The 21,724-nt window shown below is 48.9% G+C and overlaps 1 protein-coding gene across 1 annotated transcript in view; it reads right to left on the reverse strand.

Annotated features, from left to right (window-relative positions):
- The window catches only part of LOC147119808 (uncharacterized), a 33,843-nt gene extending 13,651 nt beyond the window's left edge, over nucleotides 1-20,192 (reverse strand). The window contains exon 1 of the mRNA XM_085984149.1: nucleotides 19,690-20,192. Coding sequence (XP_085840275.1) covers nucleotides 19,690-20,192 — 503 coding nt within the window. The remainder of the gene's footprint in view (nucleotides 1-19,689) is intronic.
- Nucleotides 20,193-21,724: the final 1,532 nt, after the last annotated feature.

Here is a 21,724-nt window from a genome sequence, read left to right on the forward strand (position 1 = left end):
ACAGGGCGGTTTCAGGTCTGAGTCAATGATTGGGTTAACTGGTCCCCACAGGCTGTGCTGGGAAGAAGAAGTATAAGAAGGGCTCTCTCAAACACTTAGGTTGTAGAGGCATTCGGCCTGAAGCTTGGGAACATCCACCAGACGCCCCGAGGATGGTTTCGGGTTGGCGGAGGACCCACACCCGTCACACCGGGCGGATGAGCAAGCCTGGAGACCAGGTCCGATGGGAGTTTGACCTGTGGAGATCGCGTCTTCTACCCAGGACCCAACGGGTAATATAAACCTTGATTGCGCCTTGTTTAACTACTGCTCTGATGCTGTAATGTATAGACTCTCACTGTCAGTGAATAAAATATAATTACTGTCACCAATACGGGTCAAGTCAAATCTTTCTGAACTCAGGAGTGAAAGGGTTAATTGGCACAGACCCAGAAACTCAACAAATTGCCGACCACGGCAGGACGACTTGACAGATAGTAATTAATAAACATTTTGTTCAGTGGAACTGGGCTCCTGAGATCTGTGGCCCACTAATTTTTCTCAGCCAGGCGATCGATCCAGGAAGGAGAATCTCGGGGGGGGTGTAGGACTAACCTCCTACCAGTAGTTGAGCGATCGGATTGCTGAGCATGGCTAACCTGACAGAGCGTGCCAGGGACAAGGAACATGGGAGGCTGCTCCCTGCCACTGACTTGGTATCATTCCTCGCGAGTCCAGAAGGCGACTTGCACTGAAAAGTGGTCGATTGGGTCCAGAGTCAAATTGACGAGGGCAAGTTCAAATTGGACAAAGGGAAGCGTATATTGGCTTACGCAACCCACCTCTGCACACAGACTAGAGAAAGGAACAGGTGAGAGAGGAGAAGCATAAAGAGCAGGAGAGACAGTGGGAGTGAGAGAGGTGAAAAGATCGGCAAAGGAAGGGAAAAAACCGGGAATTAGGGAATAAGTTACTGAGATGACAATTTAAAAGGCAAAAAAAGGATACTTAAAATTGAAACTGACACTGAAGCTGTCAGCTTCTGTGCCGAGAAAAATAAAGCCCAAGATTACTGAGTGACAGGAACCATAAAGGATGCTGGAATTTCAATTTGTGTGAAAGTGTGGAAATTTTCCTGACCATGAATGTTTAAGAAGTTACAGTATTTCTTTTGTCTGAAAGTCTGGCCTAGAAATTGGGTATAGCCCCGCTTAGGACGTTAGAATTGGCAGAGCGGAAATTTTATAGCCAGACGCAACTTATCCACACCTTGTGCGATACTGGGTTGCAGCGCCCCAAAGGTGATTGAGGCGCGAGTTCAGGCATTACACGGGGCACCTAAGGCGCTAACATGCCGGCGCAACCCAATATCGGGGCGTCCAGCCGCAGCGCAGGTGCTCTCAATTACCCATGACCACGAGACTTCCAGGCGCCGGCCAGCTCTTAAAGGGGTGGGTCAGGCAGCTCCAGCATCCACACTCTGCGCCTTGTAGGCCTGCAAATCGGCGCAGGCCCTTCTCTGGCGCAAAAAACTTGGAGCATATGGAGAGGGTGAGGCAGAGAGCAGAGCGCTTCACCAATGAGTCTCTGGAGGAATTGGTGGCCGCAGTGGAGCGAGATGTCCTCTACCCCGACAATGGCAGGAGGCCTAATCATAAGGACTAGCGATGAGCTTGGAGGGGTGTTTCTCAGAGGGTCAACTCCAGCAGCATGGTGACCAGGAGCCCTGTGCAGTGCAGGAAGAAATTCAACGACCTCACTCGGGTCGTGAGGGTGAGTGGAGTTAATGCCAACTTATGCATCCCTCCATTAGCACCTGACTTTATGGCTACAGGGTGCGCTATGCCCCACTGGCCATCTGTCAGCAAGCACCCATGGCCCTTTCTGGTCACACACATGCACATTTGACTCAGGGCATCATGTAAGGGCTGGTCCACCATGAGGGGCATGAGATGATAACCCAGGGCATCATGTAAGGGCTGTTCCACCATGGGGGGCATGAGATGATAACCCAGGGCATCATGTAAGGGCTGTTTCACCATGGGGGGCATGAGATGATAACCCAGGGCATCATGTAAGGGCTGTTCCACCATGGGGGGCATGAAATGATCATTCAGGGCATCATGTAACATCACTTCCCGTCCTTTGCCCTGCAGGCCAAGCTGGCGAGAAACCGCAAGGAACAGCTTCGCACCGGAGGAGGCCGTCCTCAACTGGAGCCTCTGATGGATCTCAAGGAGAGAGTCCACCAGATTGTGGGAGGACGTCTGAGTGGTCCTGTCACCACTGCAGCTGCCGACCCCATTGTCCACAGCGATGGTAAGGTTCTCTACTATTACAGCTGTCACCTTCCAGTTGTTTCCCCCACCAGCATGCTTTCTCAATGTGGAGCCATGTCATAGCATTGCCACACTGTTGCATCCCTTGCTGCCAAACTGTCCTTTTGCTAAAGCCACTCTTCAACCTCCCTGCTTTCAGATGCTGCATCACCAGCTCGGGAGCCGGCCCCTCAAGCTGCCAGTGCCAGTGCCTCTGGAGGCGACGACCAGGTGGAAGCCGGACCATCCGTGCCAGCCTCAGGGGAGCCACCGCACCTGGAGACTGGGGATAGTAGTTCCATTGAGGGGAGGGGGGAGGGGCTCTGATGAGGAGCCAGTTGCAAAAACCAGCGGCCTGCAGCGACGCTCGGGGGCCGTCTCCCCGGAGGGCGAGGCAGGCCACCATGACTGCTGCACAGAGTGCAGAGGAGGTGCGTAGCCTTGCCGAGATGAGCGCCCAGGCCCGGCTCAGGCACACTGAGCTGATGGCTGCAGTGGGGAGGATGCCTGAGTCGATCAACACACTTGCAAAGAGTGTGCTGGACTTTGGGGCAGCAATGGAAAGGACTGTCCAGGGCTTCGGCCCAGCAATGGAAAGGTCTGTCCAGGGCTTCGGCCCAGCAATGGAAAGGTCTGTCCAGGGCTTGTCCGAGGCAGTGGAAAGGTCTGTCCAGGGCTTGTCCGAGGCAGTGGAAAGGTCTGTCCAGGCCTTGTACGAGGCAGTGGAAAGGAGTGTTCCGGCCTTGTCCGAAGCAGTGGAATGGACTGTCCATGGCTTTTCCGAAGCACTGGCACCTGCCACACAGGTCCTCACTGCTGCCACGCAGTCACTTGCTGGCCTCGTCCACACGCAAATTGAGGCCACGCGAACACTCTCTGCTGCCACCCTAGCTGCATCAGGCAGGATCACCCCAGGCCCTTGCAGCACCACAGCAGGCCATGAATCTGTGGAGCAGTCGATTGTGGCGTATGATCCTGTGCGGCCCCGTCAGAGTGCTAGTGTTTCGGCCGACCACGGTGCAGGTGTCCTCTCTCTGCATGTGAGCAGTCCTGATGCCACCGCTGGCACGTCAGCAGAGCAGCTGCCACCACCTGCGCGGCAGACTGCTAGCAGACATGCCCAGTTGGAGCAGCCTGCTTGCGGGACCTCCAAGCCCAGAGGTCGTCCAGGCCGTCCCTCAGGGGCTTTAGCGCTTCCAGACACTCAGCAGGCGTCCCCCAGCCTTGACGCAGCCACTGGGGTCCAATTACGGAGGAGCTGCAGGGAGGGAAGGGGCTGACCTCGTAAGAGGAGTCGGTCTCCATCAAGGGGTCACCAGTAGAGGGAGGTGCTAAGACGTCTCTTTTTCCGGATTTAAGGCCGTCCACATCTGCTGTGTTTGTTTGTTATGGTTTGGTTAGTTTTGCCGGGTTGCCAGACAGTTATCTGTTAGTTTGTTAGTTATGATTTCTGTTACCATTACGTTGTCATGCTGGAAGGAAGCACTTGTTTGAAAATAAAGAAAACTTTTTATTTACAATCGAGTTGTACACTATTTACAATCATCGAGGCCTTCATAGGCTTACAGCGAACCAGAGGGCGCTGTTCAATTCACAGCCACCATTCCGTCCGAAGGGCCTAGAACCGAGTCCTTATGAGCCTCTGACGAACGGCCCTTCCAGTTTCTGGAGCCCTCCCATCTTCCTCCTCCTCCTCCTCCTCCTGATCCTCCTCGCCCGCATGCTCCTCCTCCTCCTCCTCCTCGTCTGCCTGCTCTGCTGGACCTTGAGGGTCGGCTGGCATTGGCTGGGTGCGTCGAATGGCCAGGTTGTGGAGCATGCAGCAGACAACAACGATACGCGCCACATGCTCTGGTGAGTACTGTAGGGCGCCCCCCCGAATGGTCTAGACAACGGAAACGCTGCTTCAGCACACCAATTGTGTGCTCCACAATGTTCCTGGTGGCCTGATGGCTGTTATTGTAATGCTCTTCTGCCGGGGTGCTGGGCAAACGGAGCGGGGTCATGAGCCATGGGCAGAGAGGATAGCCCTTGTCGCCCAGAAGCCAGCCTCGTGGGTGAGCCGGGGCCTCAAAGGTCAGCCACTGAGGTCTGCCGCAGGATGAACGCGTCATGGCTGCTGCCAGGGAATTGTGCGTTCACTGCCATGATCATCTGCCGGTGATCACAGACCAGCTGCACATTAAGGGAGTGGAACCCCTTTCGGTTACGGAACTCCTCCGGATTCTGTAATGGCGCCCGCAAAGCCACGTGTGTGCAATCAATGGCCCCCTGCACCATGGGGAAGTCCGCAATAGCCGTGAAGCCCTGTACGCGCTCCCCCTGCTTCTCCAGGGTCACAGGGAAGGTGATTAATTCGCGCCTCCTTTTGTAGAGGGCAGCTGTCACTTGCCGGATGCAGCAATGCACTGCAAATTGAGAGATATTTGATATGTCCCCAGCTGCTGCCTGAAACGATCCGCTGGCGTAAAAGTTGAGCGCAACAGTGACTTTCACGGTCACCGACAGAGAGGTCCTGCACCGTATCCGCGGCTGCAGATCTCCAGCAAGCAGGTGGTACAGCTCAGTGACAACATCCTTACCAAATCTGAGCCTTTGCAGACACTGCTCCTCCAACATGGTAAGGTAGGAGACCTGCTGCCTGAAAACCCTGGCAGCGTATGGTCAGATTTGGCGACGTCCATTGGCCCTCCTCCTTCTGGCCAATCCCAGCCCTCTCTCCCTCCGTCTCTGTGCCCTTGCCAGTTGTTCAGCCAGGATGACGTTCCCCTCCAAAGCAGCTCCCATTATTCTGGCCGACGAGTAAGACGTAGTCAGCTTTCTGGATCCAACTGTTCTGGACAGGGCTGAAGGTCCCAAGGGTCCTCTGGCTCAATAAGAACAAGTCTGTGTAACTGAAGGTCTGCAACTCTCTCCAGCAGCGAGTAGTATGGCCAGGCCAAATGGCTGCCGCTTTTATACTAGTGCTGTCCCCTTTAAAGAGCGCCCCCCGAGTCCGAGAAGGACCTGGTAACGTTCCATACAACTGTCACTAATAGCGCCAGGCGGAACGGAGGGGGGCGCCACTGAATTTCCGGTACGGGGCGCCAAAAAGGCGTTGCGAGCGGGCGCAAAGATTTAGCGCCGGCGCTAACAGGCTACTCAATATGGCAGGATGCGCTAGGATCACTGCGCATGTCCGAAAATTGGGTAACGCCCCAAATCTCGGGCTCTTTAGGCGCTAATCGCTGGCGCAACCAACTGAATTTCTAGGCTTCTGTCTTTAAAGAAGTGTCTGTTGTGTTTGTTTTAGCTCCGCCCACTTTCCTGTGCACTGAGCTAAAGGCCGTTTAACCCTTTGTCATCTTGTCTTGGATGTTGGGAGTTTTAAGAAAGTGTGATTATGTTGAGCTTGTTCATTCCAATTTCAGATTGTGGGACTAGAAGCAGGGGGAGGCTTTGTGATTTACATTAGAAGTTAAAGACACTGCTGGGGATATATTGTGACTGGGGCAAGTTGGGCCACTCTGAAAGCCCGGCAAGAGTTTGTTTTTACAAAAGATAAGCTTCAGCCTTGGAGTTACTGTCGCCATGTGCCTGACGCTGGGTTGAAATTTCCAAAGCCCTTTGATTTAATTTGTTTAAATGTGAAAAGCCAATTTGTCTCCAGTTATATTCAGTATTTTTAGTCATTTGGGAAAGTGCCTGAAGGTAACGATGAGGTAATTCACTGTTTTCTCTCAGTGTGTGCTATTTTGTTTTATTTGATCTGTTCTGTATTGTGTTTAGTTCATAAAGTATTGCTCCGAATTAAATTAGAATTATTAAAGTTAACTGAGCCCTGTTTTATTCACAGTTAATAATGAAGCTTTACCAATGATTTCTGCTGTTTTAATGGATTTTTAAATCCTGAGGAAGTTTTGAAGTTACAAAGACTTCAAAAAAAGAACCAAGTGTTGATTTAAACAAACTTCTGTTTGTTCACTTGAGTAGTAATGAATTCAGTCTTCTGTTTCTAATCATTTCATTCTTTAACTTCAGCATAAAAAGCAATTTACAAGCGGAGTCTAGTCCCAGGTGGAGCACGTGTACCTGGGCCTGGGGATCTCCGTGCTCCCGAACAAAGGACAAAGCTGACATTTATAGACTGTTTTCTGATCAAACTGGAGCAGGCATTTGTAATGTATGTACCTTTAAGGGGAGAACTACTTTTTTCAGCTCCTGTATACTGTAGTACCGGCAGTGACCACACCTGTATATAAACCCTGAGTATGGATCTGTACAGTTAGTTTTAGAGTAACCCTCATTCAGTAAACACCTGTTGATTGTTCCCTGCACTCTCTTGTCTAATTATTGAAGGACACAACATCAAGATACACGGGTCTAACATTGGCGACGAGAAGATTCAAACCTACCTGCAACTCTGCATCACCTCCCAGGGATTCGCTCCTGGAGAACAGAGGAAGAAGGAGGCCGAGTCCAGAAGCACGGGCGTCGACCACGGGAAACCCCCCAGTCTTCCAGCGGAGATTTCAGCATCGCAGGGGAGGCTGTCGAGAGCTGGGCTTGGTTCTCCGGTCACGGTGGTCCAGCGAAATGGGCTGGCAACAGGTACTGCGCAGACCCTTCCCGGACAGCGGCGGCTAGAGCCGACCGACGGCACAGGAAAAGGCCGAGCAGCGTCGATGGGGGAAAGAGAGAGGGTAGAGCGCACAGGTCGCAGCCGGTGTTCAGGACCGAGCGGCGTCAACGAGAGGGAGCAGAGCGCAGCCGGTGTTCAAGGGCCGAGCAGCGTCAACGGGAGAGAGAGGCGCGCAGGAAAACGCGCAGAGCGCAGCCGGTGTTCAAGGGCCGAGCAGCATCAATGAGAGAGAGAGGCGCGCAGGAAAACGCGCAGAGAGCAGCCGGTGTTCAAGGGCCGAGCAGCGTCAGCGGGGAAGAAAGGAAAGCGCGGGAGACGCCATTTTAAGCCGCAGCGGGGAAGAAGGGAGAGCGCGGGAGATGCCATTTTGAGCCAGTCTAACCACACCCAGGGATGCCGAAGAGTGGCAGTGTCACAGCGTTCGACAACGAAGTCGAAGATTGGACGACATATGTCGAACGCATAGAAGTGTACTGCAAGGCGAATGAAGTGCCAGATGACAGGAAAGCGCTGGTATTGTTGAATTCAATGGGTGCAAAAACGTATGGCTTACTGCAAAACCTAGTAACCCCAGAGAAGCCAGTGGAAAAGGATTTTGAAAACATAGTGTCAATCCTACAGGACCACTTAAACCCCACACCGCTGCTGATAGCAGAAAGATTTAAGTTTCACAAAAGGAACCAGCATAAAGATGAAAGTAATGCTGAGAATTTAACGGAACTGCGCAAGCTATCGAAACACTGCCAGTTTGGAACGGGACTAGCAGATACTTTAAGGGACAAGTTTGTGTGTGGGCTTCAAAGTGAAGGAACCCAGAAACGACTTCTGTCAGAAAAGGATCTTACGCTGGACAAGGCTTTCAGCATGGCAGTCTCACACGAAGCAGCAGCACGGGGCACGGCAGAGATACAACAGAGACCGCAAGAATATGGCACAAATGAAATGTCATACGGAACAGTGAAGTGCTATCGCTGCGGCAGAACAACACATGACCATAAGGATTGCTGGTTCAAGGACAAAGTGTGCAGACAGTGTGGAAAAGTAGGACACATAGCAGGAGTCTGCAGGTCGGGAAAGAAAACCAGCAGCAAGAAATCTCCACAGGAGAAGTACAAGAAGGTACATAAGGTGACGGAGAGTAGTTCAGACGAACAGAAAAGTGATACAGACTCCGGAAGCAAGGAGCTGGGTTGTCTGAAACTACATAATGTGATCAAAACGGAGGATCACCAAACTATCTGGGTCACGCTCAAGATAGCCGGAGTCCAAGTGAAAACGGAATTGGACACAGGATCAGCCCTAACAGTCATAAACCGTAGGGACTACAAGCGGCTATTCTCACATATACCCTTGAGAGATACAGAGATTGTCTTGAAGACATACACGGGGCAAAAAGTCTGCCCCAAAGGAAAAATAAGGGTGAACATTATATATAACGGCAAGGAAACACCAAAAATGGACCTATATGTATTGCCAGATGGAGGACCACCACTACTAGGACGTGAATGGATCCGGAAGATACAGCTAGATTGGCATTCCATACAAGCACTGACTGTAGATGCCAAAAAGGATGACGACGTCACACCTGGACGACTGTCAAAAATGCTAACTGATGCACAAGAAGTGTTCCAGGAGGGACTCGGAACACTAAAAGGCATAACAGCGATGATCAAAATAGAGGAAAATGCAAGCCCAAAGTTTTTTAAGTCCAGACCGGTACCTTATGCGATCCGCCCAGCCATCGAAGCAGAGCTGGAAGGTTTGGAATGTTCAGGAGTACTGTCCAAAGTGGACTGGAGCGAGTGGGCTACACCCATCGTTCCTGTAATGAAGAGGTCGTTGAGTAATACACCTGGGGAACCAAAGAAGATTCGCATCTGTGGGGACTTTAAGGTGACAGTGAACCCAGTCCTTCACACTGTACAATATCCGCTTCCGCGGATTGAAGATATTTTTGCCTCGCTATCTGGATGGAAACGCTTCACTAAGATTGATCTGGCCCAGGCGTACCTGCAAATGGAGGTAGAAGAAGCCTCGAAACAGTACCTCACGATCAACACTCATAAAGGTCTCTACCAATACAACCGGCTGGCGTTCGGGGTAGCATCAGCTCCGGCTATTTGGCAAAGGGCAATGGATCAAGTCCTGCAAGGGATTCCAGGGACCCAGTGTTATTTGGACGACATCCTGGTCACGGGCGAAAATGACAGTGATCACCTCGCCAACCTGGAGCAGGTGCTCACTAGATTGAAGGAATATGGGCTCCGAGCTAATCGCCACAAATGCGAGTTTTTCCAGAAGCAGATCTCGTATTGTGGCCACGTTATTGATAAAGAGGGGTTACATAAGTCCCCTGAAAAGATTGAGGCAGTAGTCAAGGCTCCAGCACCGGAAAATGTGTCACAACTGAGGTCGTTCCTCGGGCTGGTGAACTACTACCATAAGTTCTTGCCGAATTTGTCTACCGTACTACACCCACTGAACACCCTACTGCAAACGGGGGTACCATGTAAGTGGAATGATGAATGTAAACGAGCTTTCCAGAAGTGCAAAGAATTGATCACTTCAAAAGAGGTGTTGGCTCATTTCAACCCAGCACTACCAATTCGGTTGGCGTGTGATGCATCACCCTATGGCATTGGAGCGGTGCTGTCGCACAAATTCCTGGACGGCTCGAAGAGGCCAGTAGCCTTTGCGTCTCGGTCACTAACCTCAGCCGAGCGTAACTATGCCCAGATTGACAGGGAGGCCCTCAGCCTAGTGTGGGGAGTGAAAAAGTTCAACCACTATTGGCACGGGCAGAAGTTCACCTTGCTGACTGACCACCAACCACTTGTCTCCATCTTTAATCCAAAGAAGGGCGTTCCGGTGATGACTGCGCAACGGCTACAAAGGTGGTCCCTTTTTCTAGGGGCGCACCAATATGAAATCGAGTATAAGGGCACGAAACAGCATGGAAATGCTGATGGGCTATCACGCCTGCCACTGCCTACTGCGGAGGAAGCACCAGCAGTGGACCCTGTCGAAATATTTCATTCGACTATAATTGAACGCTTGCCAGTAACTAACGCTGGTATAGAGAAGGAGACCCGACATGACCCGACACTGTCTCGGGTATATGACTTGATGGTGAAGGGATGGCCAACACATGGCGACTCACTGTTGCCAGCATTCTCATCCAGAAGAGAACAGCTGTCAGTATGCCAGGGGACCTTGATGTGTGGATCCCGAGTGGTAATTCCACCCAAGTTAAGGGAGAGAGTGCTCAATGAGCTTCACGAAGGTCATCTGGGAGGGGTGAAAATGAAAAGCCTTGCTAGGGCTTATGTGTGGTGGCCGGGGATCAATCAGCAAATTGAGGACCTGACAAAGAGCTGCTCAGGATGCCAGAAGGTCCAAAATGCACCACCACATGCCCCTCTACACCCATGGGAGTGGCCCTCATCTCCATGGCAACGGGTGCATATTGATTTTGCTGGTCCATTCATGGACTCAATGTTTTTAATAGCCGTGGATGCGCACTCGAAATGGCCTGAGGTGATCAAAATGTCCTCCACCACCATGGAGAAAACTATTGCAGTCCTACGGACCATATTTGCCAGGAACAGCTTGCCAGAGCAGATTTGCTCTGATAACGGACCACAGTTTGTGTCCGAAGAGTTTCAAAGATTTATGAAAAGGAATGGGGCAAGGCATTACACATCCGCCCTGTATCATCCAGCCACAAATGGATTGGCTGAGAGGTTCGTACAAACCTTTAAAAAAGCAGTAAGGGCCATGTGCGATGATGACATTCCACTGCAGCATAAGGTGGACAATTTCCTGTTAACCTACAGAAATGCGACACATGCAGTCACCAACCAGACCCCGGCCATGATGTTCTTTAACCGAAGGTTGAGATCTCGTCTGGATTTGCTCAGACCAAATGTACGAAGAGATGTTGAGAATAAGCAATTCCAGCACATCAATGAGAAGCCGACAAGGAGCTTCAATGTAGGGCAACCAGTCTTGGCCCGTGACTACTGAACAGAGAAATGGCAACCAGGAACGATATGCACACGGCAGGGGCCACTAATGTACACAGTGGATGTTGGGGAGAACATTGTGAGATGCCATGTTGACCAGATCCTAAAGTCACAGGAACAAGTCAACCCCATGTCTCGCCCATACGTACCTGGTGATGAACCCGACGTACAGGTAGCATCTACCCCAGAAACAGTAGCATCGGAAGCGGATGAACCAACCGACGACAGGGGGCCAGAATCGCCTCCGCACCAAGAGCAAGACACTCAGGAAAGGCGCTATCCAGAAAGGATCAGGAAGCCTCCCCAAAGACTGAATTTATAAATAGACTATTTACAGTTAATGTTGCATGTTAAAAGTGTTAATTGTAATTAGTTGATATTTAATTGTTGAATGAATGTTATGGTACAGTTAATCTAAAAGGGGAGGAATTGTAATGTATGTACCTTTAAGGGGAGAACTACTTTTTACAGCTCCTGTATACTGTAGTACCGGCAGTGACCACACCTGTATATAAACCCTGAGTAGGGATCTGTACAGCTAGTTTTAGAGTAACCCTCATTCAGTAAACACCTGTTGATTGTTCCCTACAGTCTCTTGTCTAATTATTGAAGGACACAACATCAAGATACACGGGTCTAACAGCATTGCCTAATATGGTCGTCTCTGGCTCCTGCATAGTCCATAGACACACGTCCACATCAACAACACACAGATAAACATCGTGGCCTTGGTACGGTGAGCAGAAACCACAAGTTCTGGACTTTCCTTATCCTAACATCAGATTTCTAATCCAAACATTCTATTGTGAATATCGAAGGCTGGTTGGTCGCAAAACACCAGCTGTTGCTCAGTGAAATCTCTCTCTCTCTCTAATGATACGAACCACATTTTCCCTGATAGCGAATGAATTAAACATGAACTCCTTTCAGAAGCTGAATTAACCGGGGTCCATATGCCAACATGTCCCACTTTATTTGTTTTTTATGGGTTACGTTACCTCTTGGCAAAGTGTTTGATATCCTTCTTTGTCTTTAATAATCCTGGCTTCCTCTTGGCGCCTTTGCTATCTCCTTATCTTTCCTGATATTTTCTATGTCCCTTATCGACTTCCTTACACAGCAGAACGCAATGACCAGAATCCCTAAAGCTATTATCGGTGCTCTCACCAATCCCATCGGGAACAATCTAGCCCAAGGATGTAGTTCCACACTAGATACTACTTCCCAACATTCATGATTCCCAAGTCTGGGGATTGCCTGTTCTGTCTCTCTATTTGTCTGCACCATTTGCACTATGTGTTTCTGGGATGCCTATATTCACTCAATTATGCCCTTTAAAGCCAGAGACAGGGGATGTATATGGTGTCCCATATGTGGAATAGCTCGAATGTCTTCATCCTCCAGAAACAGTCTCATCTGCAGATAAGTGGCGTTATGATGGACGAGTCCCAGCGTTTTAGCACCGATACGCCTGTTTCTCGCTGGAATCAAACAAAAGTGATGTTCTAGTATGGGGCATCGGGGTGAACCCACAGTCATATCAGTGGCAGTAGTAGTCACACAATCCTGTCCTTTTCCTTTATACACGCTATCAGTTTGGTCTTTGCCCCATTTACTTATTCCAATCTGGCATTTTGGTGATTCTTTGTCAAGGGTGAACCCACAAGCTGGAACAGCCTGTTGATGGACTACGTCACATCTACAAACCCATGTTGTCCCTTTCAGAGTACAACACTGCCGATCTGGTGCTATCCAAGTTCCCCCCTTCTTAATCAGATATCTTGGCTATTCCTCATACTGTTTATGGATCGGACCAAACTCAGAGTCTTCCCCCATTCCAACCCATTCTACCCGATACACCTTCCAAGGTTTCATTTCATTTCCATTTCTCCTTAACAAAGACAAGACCAATCCCACTGGTCTAATATCTTCATTTCAACCCCCTTCCCCCGGGGCCAGAAACACCATTCCCATTGGCTGCCTCACATCATCGTCTATGTCTTGGTTCCTTTAAACCATTTTCTCTGTTGTTCTTCATGAATAAACAAAGGGATTTGATTACCCTCGATGTTGTCCAGTCCCTTCTGTACCACATTCATCACAAATGTCACACAGAGGCTACACACGATGCCTCGAGTAAGGCTTTGATTCTGGTTAGCCTCATTGTTTGACAATAATCTTTTTAATTGTCTCTTCATTACCCCATCGTGTTCCCACGTACTTTCTATATCTATTCTGTTTACTCCTGCTAACCTTGCCGTGGCTCCTATTCCCAGCTATCCTGTCAGCTCTGAGAAGAAGCACTGAGAGTAGCAAGGGCACAAAATGTCCTCTGGGTGGGGGACTTCAATGTCCATCACCAAGAGTGGCTCGGTAGCACCACAACTGACCGAGCTGGCCGAGTCCTAAAGGACATAGCTGCCAGACTGGGTCTGCGACAGCTGGTGAGGGAACCAACAAGAGGGAAAAACCTACTTGATCTCGTCCTCACCAATCTACCTGTTGCAGATGCATCTGTCCATGACAGCATTGGTGGAAGTGACCACCGCACAGTCCTTGTGGAGATGAGGTCCCATCTTCATGTTGAGGATACCCTCCACCGTGTTGTGTGGCACTACCACCGTGCTAAATGGGACAGATTTCGAACAGATCTGGCAACTCAAAACTGGGCATCCATGAGGCACTGTGGGCCATCAGCAGCAGCAGAATTGCATTGAACCACAATCTGTAACCTCATGGCCCGGCAATTCCCTCACTCTACCATTACCATCAAGCCGGGAGATCAACCCTGGTTTAACGAAGAGTGCAGGAGAGCATGCCAGGAACAGCAGCAGGCATACCGAAAAATGAGGTGTCAACCTGGTGAGGCTATAACACAGGACTACTTGCATGCCAAACAACGGAAGCAACATGCGATAGACAGAGCTAAGCGATCTCACAACTATCGGATCAAATCAAAGCTCTGCAGTCCTGCCACATCCAGTCGTGAGTGGTGGTGGACAATTAAACAGTTAACAGGAGGAGGAGGCTCCAAAAATATCCCCATCCTCAATGATGGTGGAGCCCAGCACATGAGTGCAAAAGACAAGGCTGAAGCATTTGCAACTATCTTCAGCCAGAAGTGCCAAGTGGATGATCCATCTCGGCCTCCTCCTGAGGTCCCCAGCATCACAGATGCCAGTCTTCAGCCCATTCAATTCACCCCACGTGATTTCAAGAAATGGCTGAAGACACTGGATACTGCAAAGGCTATGGGCCCTGACAACATTCCGGCAATAGTACTGAAGACTTGTGCTCCAGAACTAGCTGCGCCCCTAGCCAAGCTGTTCCAGTACAGCTACAACACTGGCATCTACCCGGCAATGTGGAAAATTGCCCAAGTATGTCCTGTCTACAAAAAGCAGGACAAATCCAACCCGGCCAATTACCGTCCCATCAGTCTACTCTCAATCATCAGCAAAGTGATGGAAGGTGTCGTCGACAGTGCTATCAAGCGGCACTTACTCAGCAATAACCTGCTAACTGACACCCAGTTTGGGTTCTGCCAGGGCCACTCAGCTACTGACCTCATTACAGCCTTGGTCCAAACATGGACAAAAGAGCTGAACTCAAGAGGTGAGGTGAGAGTGACTGCCCTTGACATCAAGGCAGCATTTGATCGAGTGTGGCATCACGGAGCCCTAGCAAAACTGAAGTCAATGGGAATTAAGGGGAAAACTCTCCATTGGTTGGAATCATACCTAGCACAAAGGAAGTTGGCTGTGGTTATTGGAGGTCATTCATCTCAATCACATGACATCACTGCAGGAGTTCCTCAGGGCAGTGTCCTAGGCCCAACCATCTTCAGCTGTTTCATCAATGACCTTCCCTCCATCATAAGGTCAGAAGTGGGGATGTTCACTGATGATTGCACACTGTTCAGCTCCATTCGAGACTCGTCAGATACTGACGCAGTCCGTGTCCATATGCAGCAAGACCTGGACAACATTCAGACTTGGGCTGACAAGTGGCAAGTAACAGTCGCACCACACAAGTGCCAGGCAATGACCATCTCCAACAAGCGAGACTAACCATCTCCCCTTGACATTCAATGGCGTTACCATCGCTGAATCCCCCACTATCAACATCCTGGGGGTTACCATTGATCAGAAACTGAACTGGACCAGCCATATAAATACTGTGGCTATAAGAGCAGCCCAGAGGCTGGGAATTCTGCGGCGACTGTCTCACCTCCTGACTCCCCAAAGCCTTTCCACCATCTACAAGGCACAAGTCAGGAGTGTGATGGAATACTCTCCACTTGCCTGGATGAGTGCAGCTCCAACAACACTCAAGAAGCTCGACAACATTCAGGATAAAGCAGCCCGCTTGATTGGCACTCCATCCACCACCTTCAACATTCACTCCCTCCACCACCGGCACACTGTGGCTGCAGTGTGTACCATCTACAAGATGTACTGCAGCAACTCGCCAAAGCTCCTTCAACAGCACCTTCCAAACCCGCGACCTCTACCACTTAGAAGGACAAGGGCAGCAGATGCGTGGGAACATCACCACCTACAAGTTCCCCTCCAAGCCACACACCATCCTGACTTGGACCTGTATCGCTGTTCCTTCACTGTCGCTGGGCCAAAATCCTGGAACTCCCTTCCGAACAGCATTGTGGGTATACCTACACCATATGGACTGCAGCGGTTCAAGAAGGCGGCTCACCACCATCTTCTCAAGGGCAATTAGGGATGGGCACTAAATGCAGGCCTAGCCAGCGACGCCCACATCCCATCAATGAATAAAAAAAAAAAAATGTCACACAGAGGCTACACACGATGCCTTGAGTAAGGCCTTGATTCTGGTTACCCTCATTGTTTGACAATAATCTTTTTAATTGTCTCTTCATTACCTCGTCGTGTTCCCACGTACTTTCTATATCTATTCTGTTTACTCCTGCTAACCTTGCCGTGGCTCCTATTCCCAGCTATCCTGTCAGCTCCCGCTTCCTTTGCCATTTAAACAGATTCTCCTTATGTTCCCCATCTTCCTGATGGTTCTTGTTTTCTATTCTTTACTAACACATCCTTTACTAATTCTCCTACCATGTTGTCTGTTAATTGTGAATATCTCCCTTCACATAATCTAGTTGACAGATTCAAGCTCATGTTTAACACTTTCGATTTCAATTAACAATTTCAAAATGCACATCATTATAAAATACATTTCCTGGTTCAATTACTTCAAGTCCATATCATCAATTTTAATTTTACAAACAAATTATGCTCAGACTTTGTGATTTTACAAAGAAGACAAAAGGAACAATTGGTTTTGGATGCGAGTCATTTATCCTCCCCTTTGAGCAATGTGTCTTGGAAAATAGGATTACACAGGATATACGGCACAGAAACACACCATTCAGCCCCACCAGTCCATGTTGGTGTTTATGCTCCACTTGAGTCTCCTCCCGTCTTTCCCCATCTAACTCTATCAGTATAACCCTCTATTCCCTTCTCCCTCATATGCTTGTCTAGCCTCCCCTTAAATGTATCGATACTATTCACTTCAACCACTCCCTGTGGTAGCGAGTTCCACATTCTCCCCACTCTCTGGGTAAAGAAGATTCTCCTGAATTCCCTATTTGATTTCTTGGTGACTATCTTATATTGATGGCCTCTAGTTATGCTCTTCCCCACAAGTGGAAACATTCTCTCTGTATCTACTCTATCAAAACATTTCATAATTTTAAAGACCTCTATTAGGTCATCACTCAGCCTTCTTTTTTCAAGAGAAAAGAGACCCAGCCTGTCCATCCTTTCCTGACAGGTATACCCTCTCATTTCTGGTATCATCCTTGTAAATCTTCTCTGCACCCTCTCCAGTGCCTCTATATCCTTTTTATAATATGGTGACCAGAATTGTACGCAGTGCTCCAAGTGTGGTCTAACCAAGGTTCGATACAAGTTTAGCATAACTTCACTACTTTTCCATTCTATAACAATTCAATTCTATAACAATCGATCCCAATAATTTAACCCAATAGGTTAAAGTCTTAAGTCCAATTTTGTCAGCACGCTGCGACATTCGATGTCTGCAGATAACGGGAGATAAATTCTTAAAACTGTTGGATCTCTTGCTCTGCCATCAACCTCTTATCAAACTGGAGCTGGCATTGCCTAATATGGTCGTCTCTGGCTGCTGCACAGTCCAGAGACACAAGTCTGCATTTTCTTCAACACACATCAACAACGTTAGAAGCAGTAAAAACACTGTGGCCTTCCTGGGGCAGCACAAACCACTAGTCTCCAGACTTTTCTTATCCCAACATCATATTTCTGATCGAAACATTCTATGATGAAAATATCCAGGGCCAGTTGGTTGCAAACACCAGCTGTTGCTCAGTGAAATCTCTCTCTCTCTCTAATGATACCAACCACATTTTCCCCGATATCGAATGAACTAAACATGAACACTTTTCAGAAGCTGAATTAACCGAGGTCCATATGTCAACACCCCTCTCATCTTCCATTCACTTCAACTGAAAGGAAACCGACAGATTGGACCAGTCAGGATTTGAAAGATATTTACAACAGATTCTAGATGTTCTTAGAGTTGGGATCTTTCTCTATTCTGTCCACTCGAGGAGTTAGATAACAGACTTTCTCCTGTGAATATAGAGCTGGGGTATTGGGCCGTGATGTGCTCACTTGTTCATCTTGTTGACTCTAAACCTTTGCCAATTATTTGATGTGATCTGTTTACTTGTACGTATTTTTTTTAATACATTTGCTGTGTGGATTCAAATTTAAATTGAAAGCAGGTTTGCAGGCGTGATGCTCTATTCACACATCGAAGGTGAGAGAGATGCTGTGGGACACACGCTAAGTCCAGTAGCTGAAATTGATTAACAGACTGGGTTTTGTGTTTAGTGATCCCGGGCGTGTTACTGAGACCTTCTCTGGATACCAAGGATGGGAGAGGCACTCGGGAAGGTATGGGGAGCTGGGACTTGTCCATGAGAGTAACCGAAGGTACGAGAACTAAAATAATCTCGAGTTAGAAAGGAGAAATCTCGGTGGAAGCTGGTTGCTTCTTGTCCCAGCTGCTGTAAAATTTGGGACAAGCAAATTGATGCACTATCAATTGCTACAAAAGACTGGAGATTGAGAAAGTAATAAACAGGCTTTTATTACCAAAGAACAGAGCATGCCTCTTGTGGTTGCCTGGTATCCAAAAGGGCCGGAGGCTTCCGAGCAGCGACCTTTATACCCAGCCATGAGGGTGGAGCCAGGGGCGGAGTCAGCTGAGGCATGCACAGACAAGTACAACAATATGCAAGAGTGAACAACAGTACTAACAGTGAACAACAGTACTAACAACAGTGGTTTACCACACAAATAAAAGTAATTTTCTATGTTTCTATATTTAAGAAGGAGTTGGATATATTTCTTAAGGGTAAAGGGATCAAGGGATATGGGGAGAAGGCAGGGACAGGGTATTGAATTTGGATGATCAACCATGATCTCATTGAATGGCGAAGCAGACTCGAGGGGCCGAATGGCCTACTCCTGCTCCTATCTTCTATGTTTCTAAAAGGCCCAAAAATGGAGCAGTCGGTAACAGGACATCAATTCGTCTCTTCTTATCTTGGAGACATCAAATATCGACACACTGTGTTAGAAACATCGAAGATAGGAGCAGGAGTAGGCCATTCGGCCCCTCGAGCCTGCTCCGCCATTCAATGAGATCATGGCTGATCATCCAAATTCAGTAGCCTGTTCCTGCCTTCTCTCCCTATCCCTTGATCCCTTTAGCCTTAAGAAATATATCTAACTCCTTCTTGAATATATTTAATGAATTGGCCTCTACGGCCTTCTGTGGTAGAGAATTCCACAGGTTCACCACTCTCTGGGTGAAGAAATTCCTCCTCATCTCTTTCCTAAATGGCTTACCCCTTATCCTTAGACTGTGACCCCTGGTTCTGGACTCCCCGTCCATCGGGAACATCCTTCCTGCATCTAGTCTGTCTAGTCCTGTTAGAATTTTATAAGTTTCAATGAGATCCCCTCTCATTCTTCTAAACTCCAGCGAGTATCAACCCAGTCGACCCAATCTCTCCTCATATGTCATTCCTGCCATCCCAGGTATCAGCTTGGTGAATCTTCGCTGCACTCCCTCCATGGCAAGAACATCCTTCCTCAGATAAGGCGACCAAAACTGCACACAATACTCAAAATGTGGTCTCACCAAGGCCCTGTACAACTGCAGCAAGACATCCTTGTTCCTGTACTCAAACCCTCTCGCTACAAAGGCCAACATACCATTTGCCTTCTTAACTGCCTGCTGCATCTGCATGCTTACCTTCAGCAACTGGTGCACAAGGACACCCAGGTCTCATTGCACTTCCCCTTCTCCCAATCTATTGCCATTCAGATAATAATCTGCCTTCCTGTTTTTGACACCAAAGTGGATAACCTCGCATTTATCCACGTTATATTGCATCTGCCATGCTTCTGCCCAATCACCCAACCTGTCCAAATCATACTGGAGTTTCTCGGCATCCTCCACACAGCACACACGCCCACCTAGCTTTGTGTCATCTGCAAATATCGTGTTATTTGAAATATCAAAATATTAAACTCCAGCCCAGTTATAGGGGTTATTAACAACATCAGAGGCAAACTCCAGCTCCAACATGGTTCAGTACTGGATGTGATTAACAGCAGCAAAAGCAGCAAAATCCAACCCCTGCAGTCACTTGTGAACTCGTTGGTGTGTCAGCAGGTGGGATGACTGAGTGAATCCCTTCCCACCCTCAGAGCAGGTGAATGGTCTCTCCCCAGTGTGACCTCGTTGGTGTGTCAGCAGGTTGGAAGAATTCGGGAATCCCTTCGCACACATGGAGCAGGTGAACTGCCTCTCCTCAGTGTGAACTCGCTGGTGAATTCGTAAGTGGGATGAATTAGTGAATCCCTTCCCACACACAGAACAGGTGAACGACCTCTCCCCAGTGTGAACTCGCTGGTGTGTCAGCAGGTTGGATGACTGAGTGAATCCCTTCCCATACACGGAGCAGGTGAACGGCCTCTCCCCAGTGTGAACTTGCTGGTGTTTCAGCAGGGCAGATGACTGAGGGAATCCCTTCCCACACTCAGAGCAGGTGAACGGCCTCTCCCCGGTGTTACTGCGTCGATGAATTTCCAGCTCAGATGGGGAACTGAATCCCTTCCCACAATCCCCACATTTCCATGGTTTCTCCATGTCCTTGTGTCTCTCCCGGCTGGACAATCAGTTGAAGCCTCGTCACACACAGAACACGTGCACGTTTTCTTCCCACTGTGAATGGTGCAATGTTTTTTCAGGCTGTGTAACTGGTTAAAGCTCTTTCTACAGTCAGTGCACTGGAATACTCTCACTCTGGTGTGTGTGCCTCAGTGCTTTTCCAGTCATACTGATGTTTGAAATTTTTCCCAGACAGAACAGATAAACATATCTCCTTCCAAATTCAAAGGCCGATGCTAGTCAGGTCCTGATGAATCGTGTGGCTGTCAGATCTTGACGCGATGTTTGGTTTGAGTTTTCCGTCTTCAAATCCTCCCCTTCTAATACCCTGTAAAAGGAGTTTACAAAACTCATCACTGTAAGTACTGGATAGAAATTCAGAGCAGTCAATTCTGGTTTCTATGGAACATTCTTTCCTCTCTTGTCCCGCAAAGCTGTAAATCCCCATCCCACACATTGTACCTCCTCCCTGTGCTAAAATCCAAACACATCGCACATCTCAAGACTGTTTGTCTTCTGCTCCCAGTTTTCTCCCCCAACTCTGGCTGGGTTCAGTTCTACACTGACTGGTTCCCCTCTCCCTCCCCCCCTGAAGGTGCTGATTCTGGCTGGGTTCAGTTCTACACTCACTGGTTCCCCTCCCTCTCCTCCCCTGAAGGTGCTGACTCTGGCTGGGTTCAGTTCTACACTCACTGGTTCCCGTCCCTCTCCTCCTCTGAAGGTGCTGACTCTGGCTGGGTTCAGTTCTACACTCACTGGTTTCCCTCCCTCTCCTCCCCTGAAGGTGCTGACTCTGGCTGGGTTCAGTTCTACACTGACTGGTTCCCCTCCCTCTCCTCCCCTGAAGGTGCTGACTCTGGCTGGGTTCAGTTCTACACTCACTGGTTCCCCTCTCCCTCCTCCCCTGAAGGTGCTGACTCTGGCTGGGTTCAGTTCTACACTCACTGGTTCCCTTCCCTCTCCTCCCCTGAAGGTGCTGACTCTGGCTGGGTTCAGATCCACACTCACTGGTTCCCCTCCCTCTGGTTAACAAAATTGAGGCTCATGGAACAGGTGGGTCAGTGGCAGCTTCGATAAGAAATTGGCTTAAGGGCAGAAAACAGCGAGTTGTGGTAAATGGCTGTTTTTCAGACTGGAGGATGGTAGACAGTGGTGTTCCCCAAGGGTCAGTGCTGGGGCCACTGCTTTTTTAATATATATAAATGATCTGGATATTGGAATGCAGAGCAGAATTTTTAAATTTCCCGAAGACACCAGACTTGGGGGTCTGGCAAACAGTGATGATGATACCAATCGACTGCAATAGGACACAGAAAGGCTGGCAGAATAGGCAGACAAGTGGCTGATGGAATTTAATACAGAGAAGTGTGAGGTGATGCATTTTGGTAGAAGGAACAGGGAGAGGCAATATACACTTAATGGCAGTTTTAAAGAGTGTGCAGGGACAGAGGGACCTGGGAGTTAATGTACATAGGTCCCTGAAGGTAGCAGGACACATTGAGAGAGTGGTT

This window comes from Somniosus microcephalus, chromosome 4, assembly GCF_052327205.1.
Source record: "Somniosus microcephalus isolate GS21.2 chromosome 4, FLI_Smic_1.0, whole genome shotgun sequence".
NCBI classification, from domain to species: domain Eukaryota; kingdom Metazoa; phylum Chordata; class Chondrichthyes; order Squaliformes; family Somniosidae; genus Somniosus; species Somniosus microcephalus.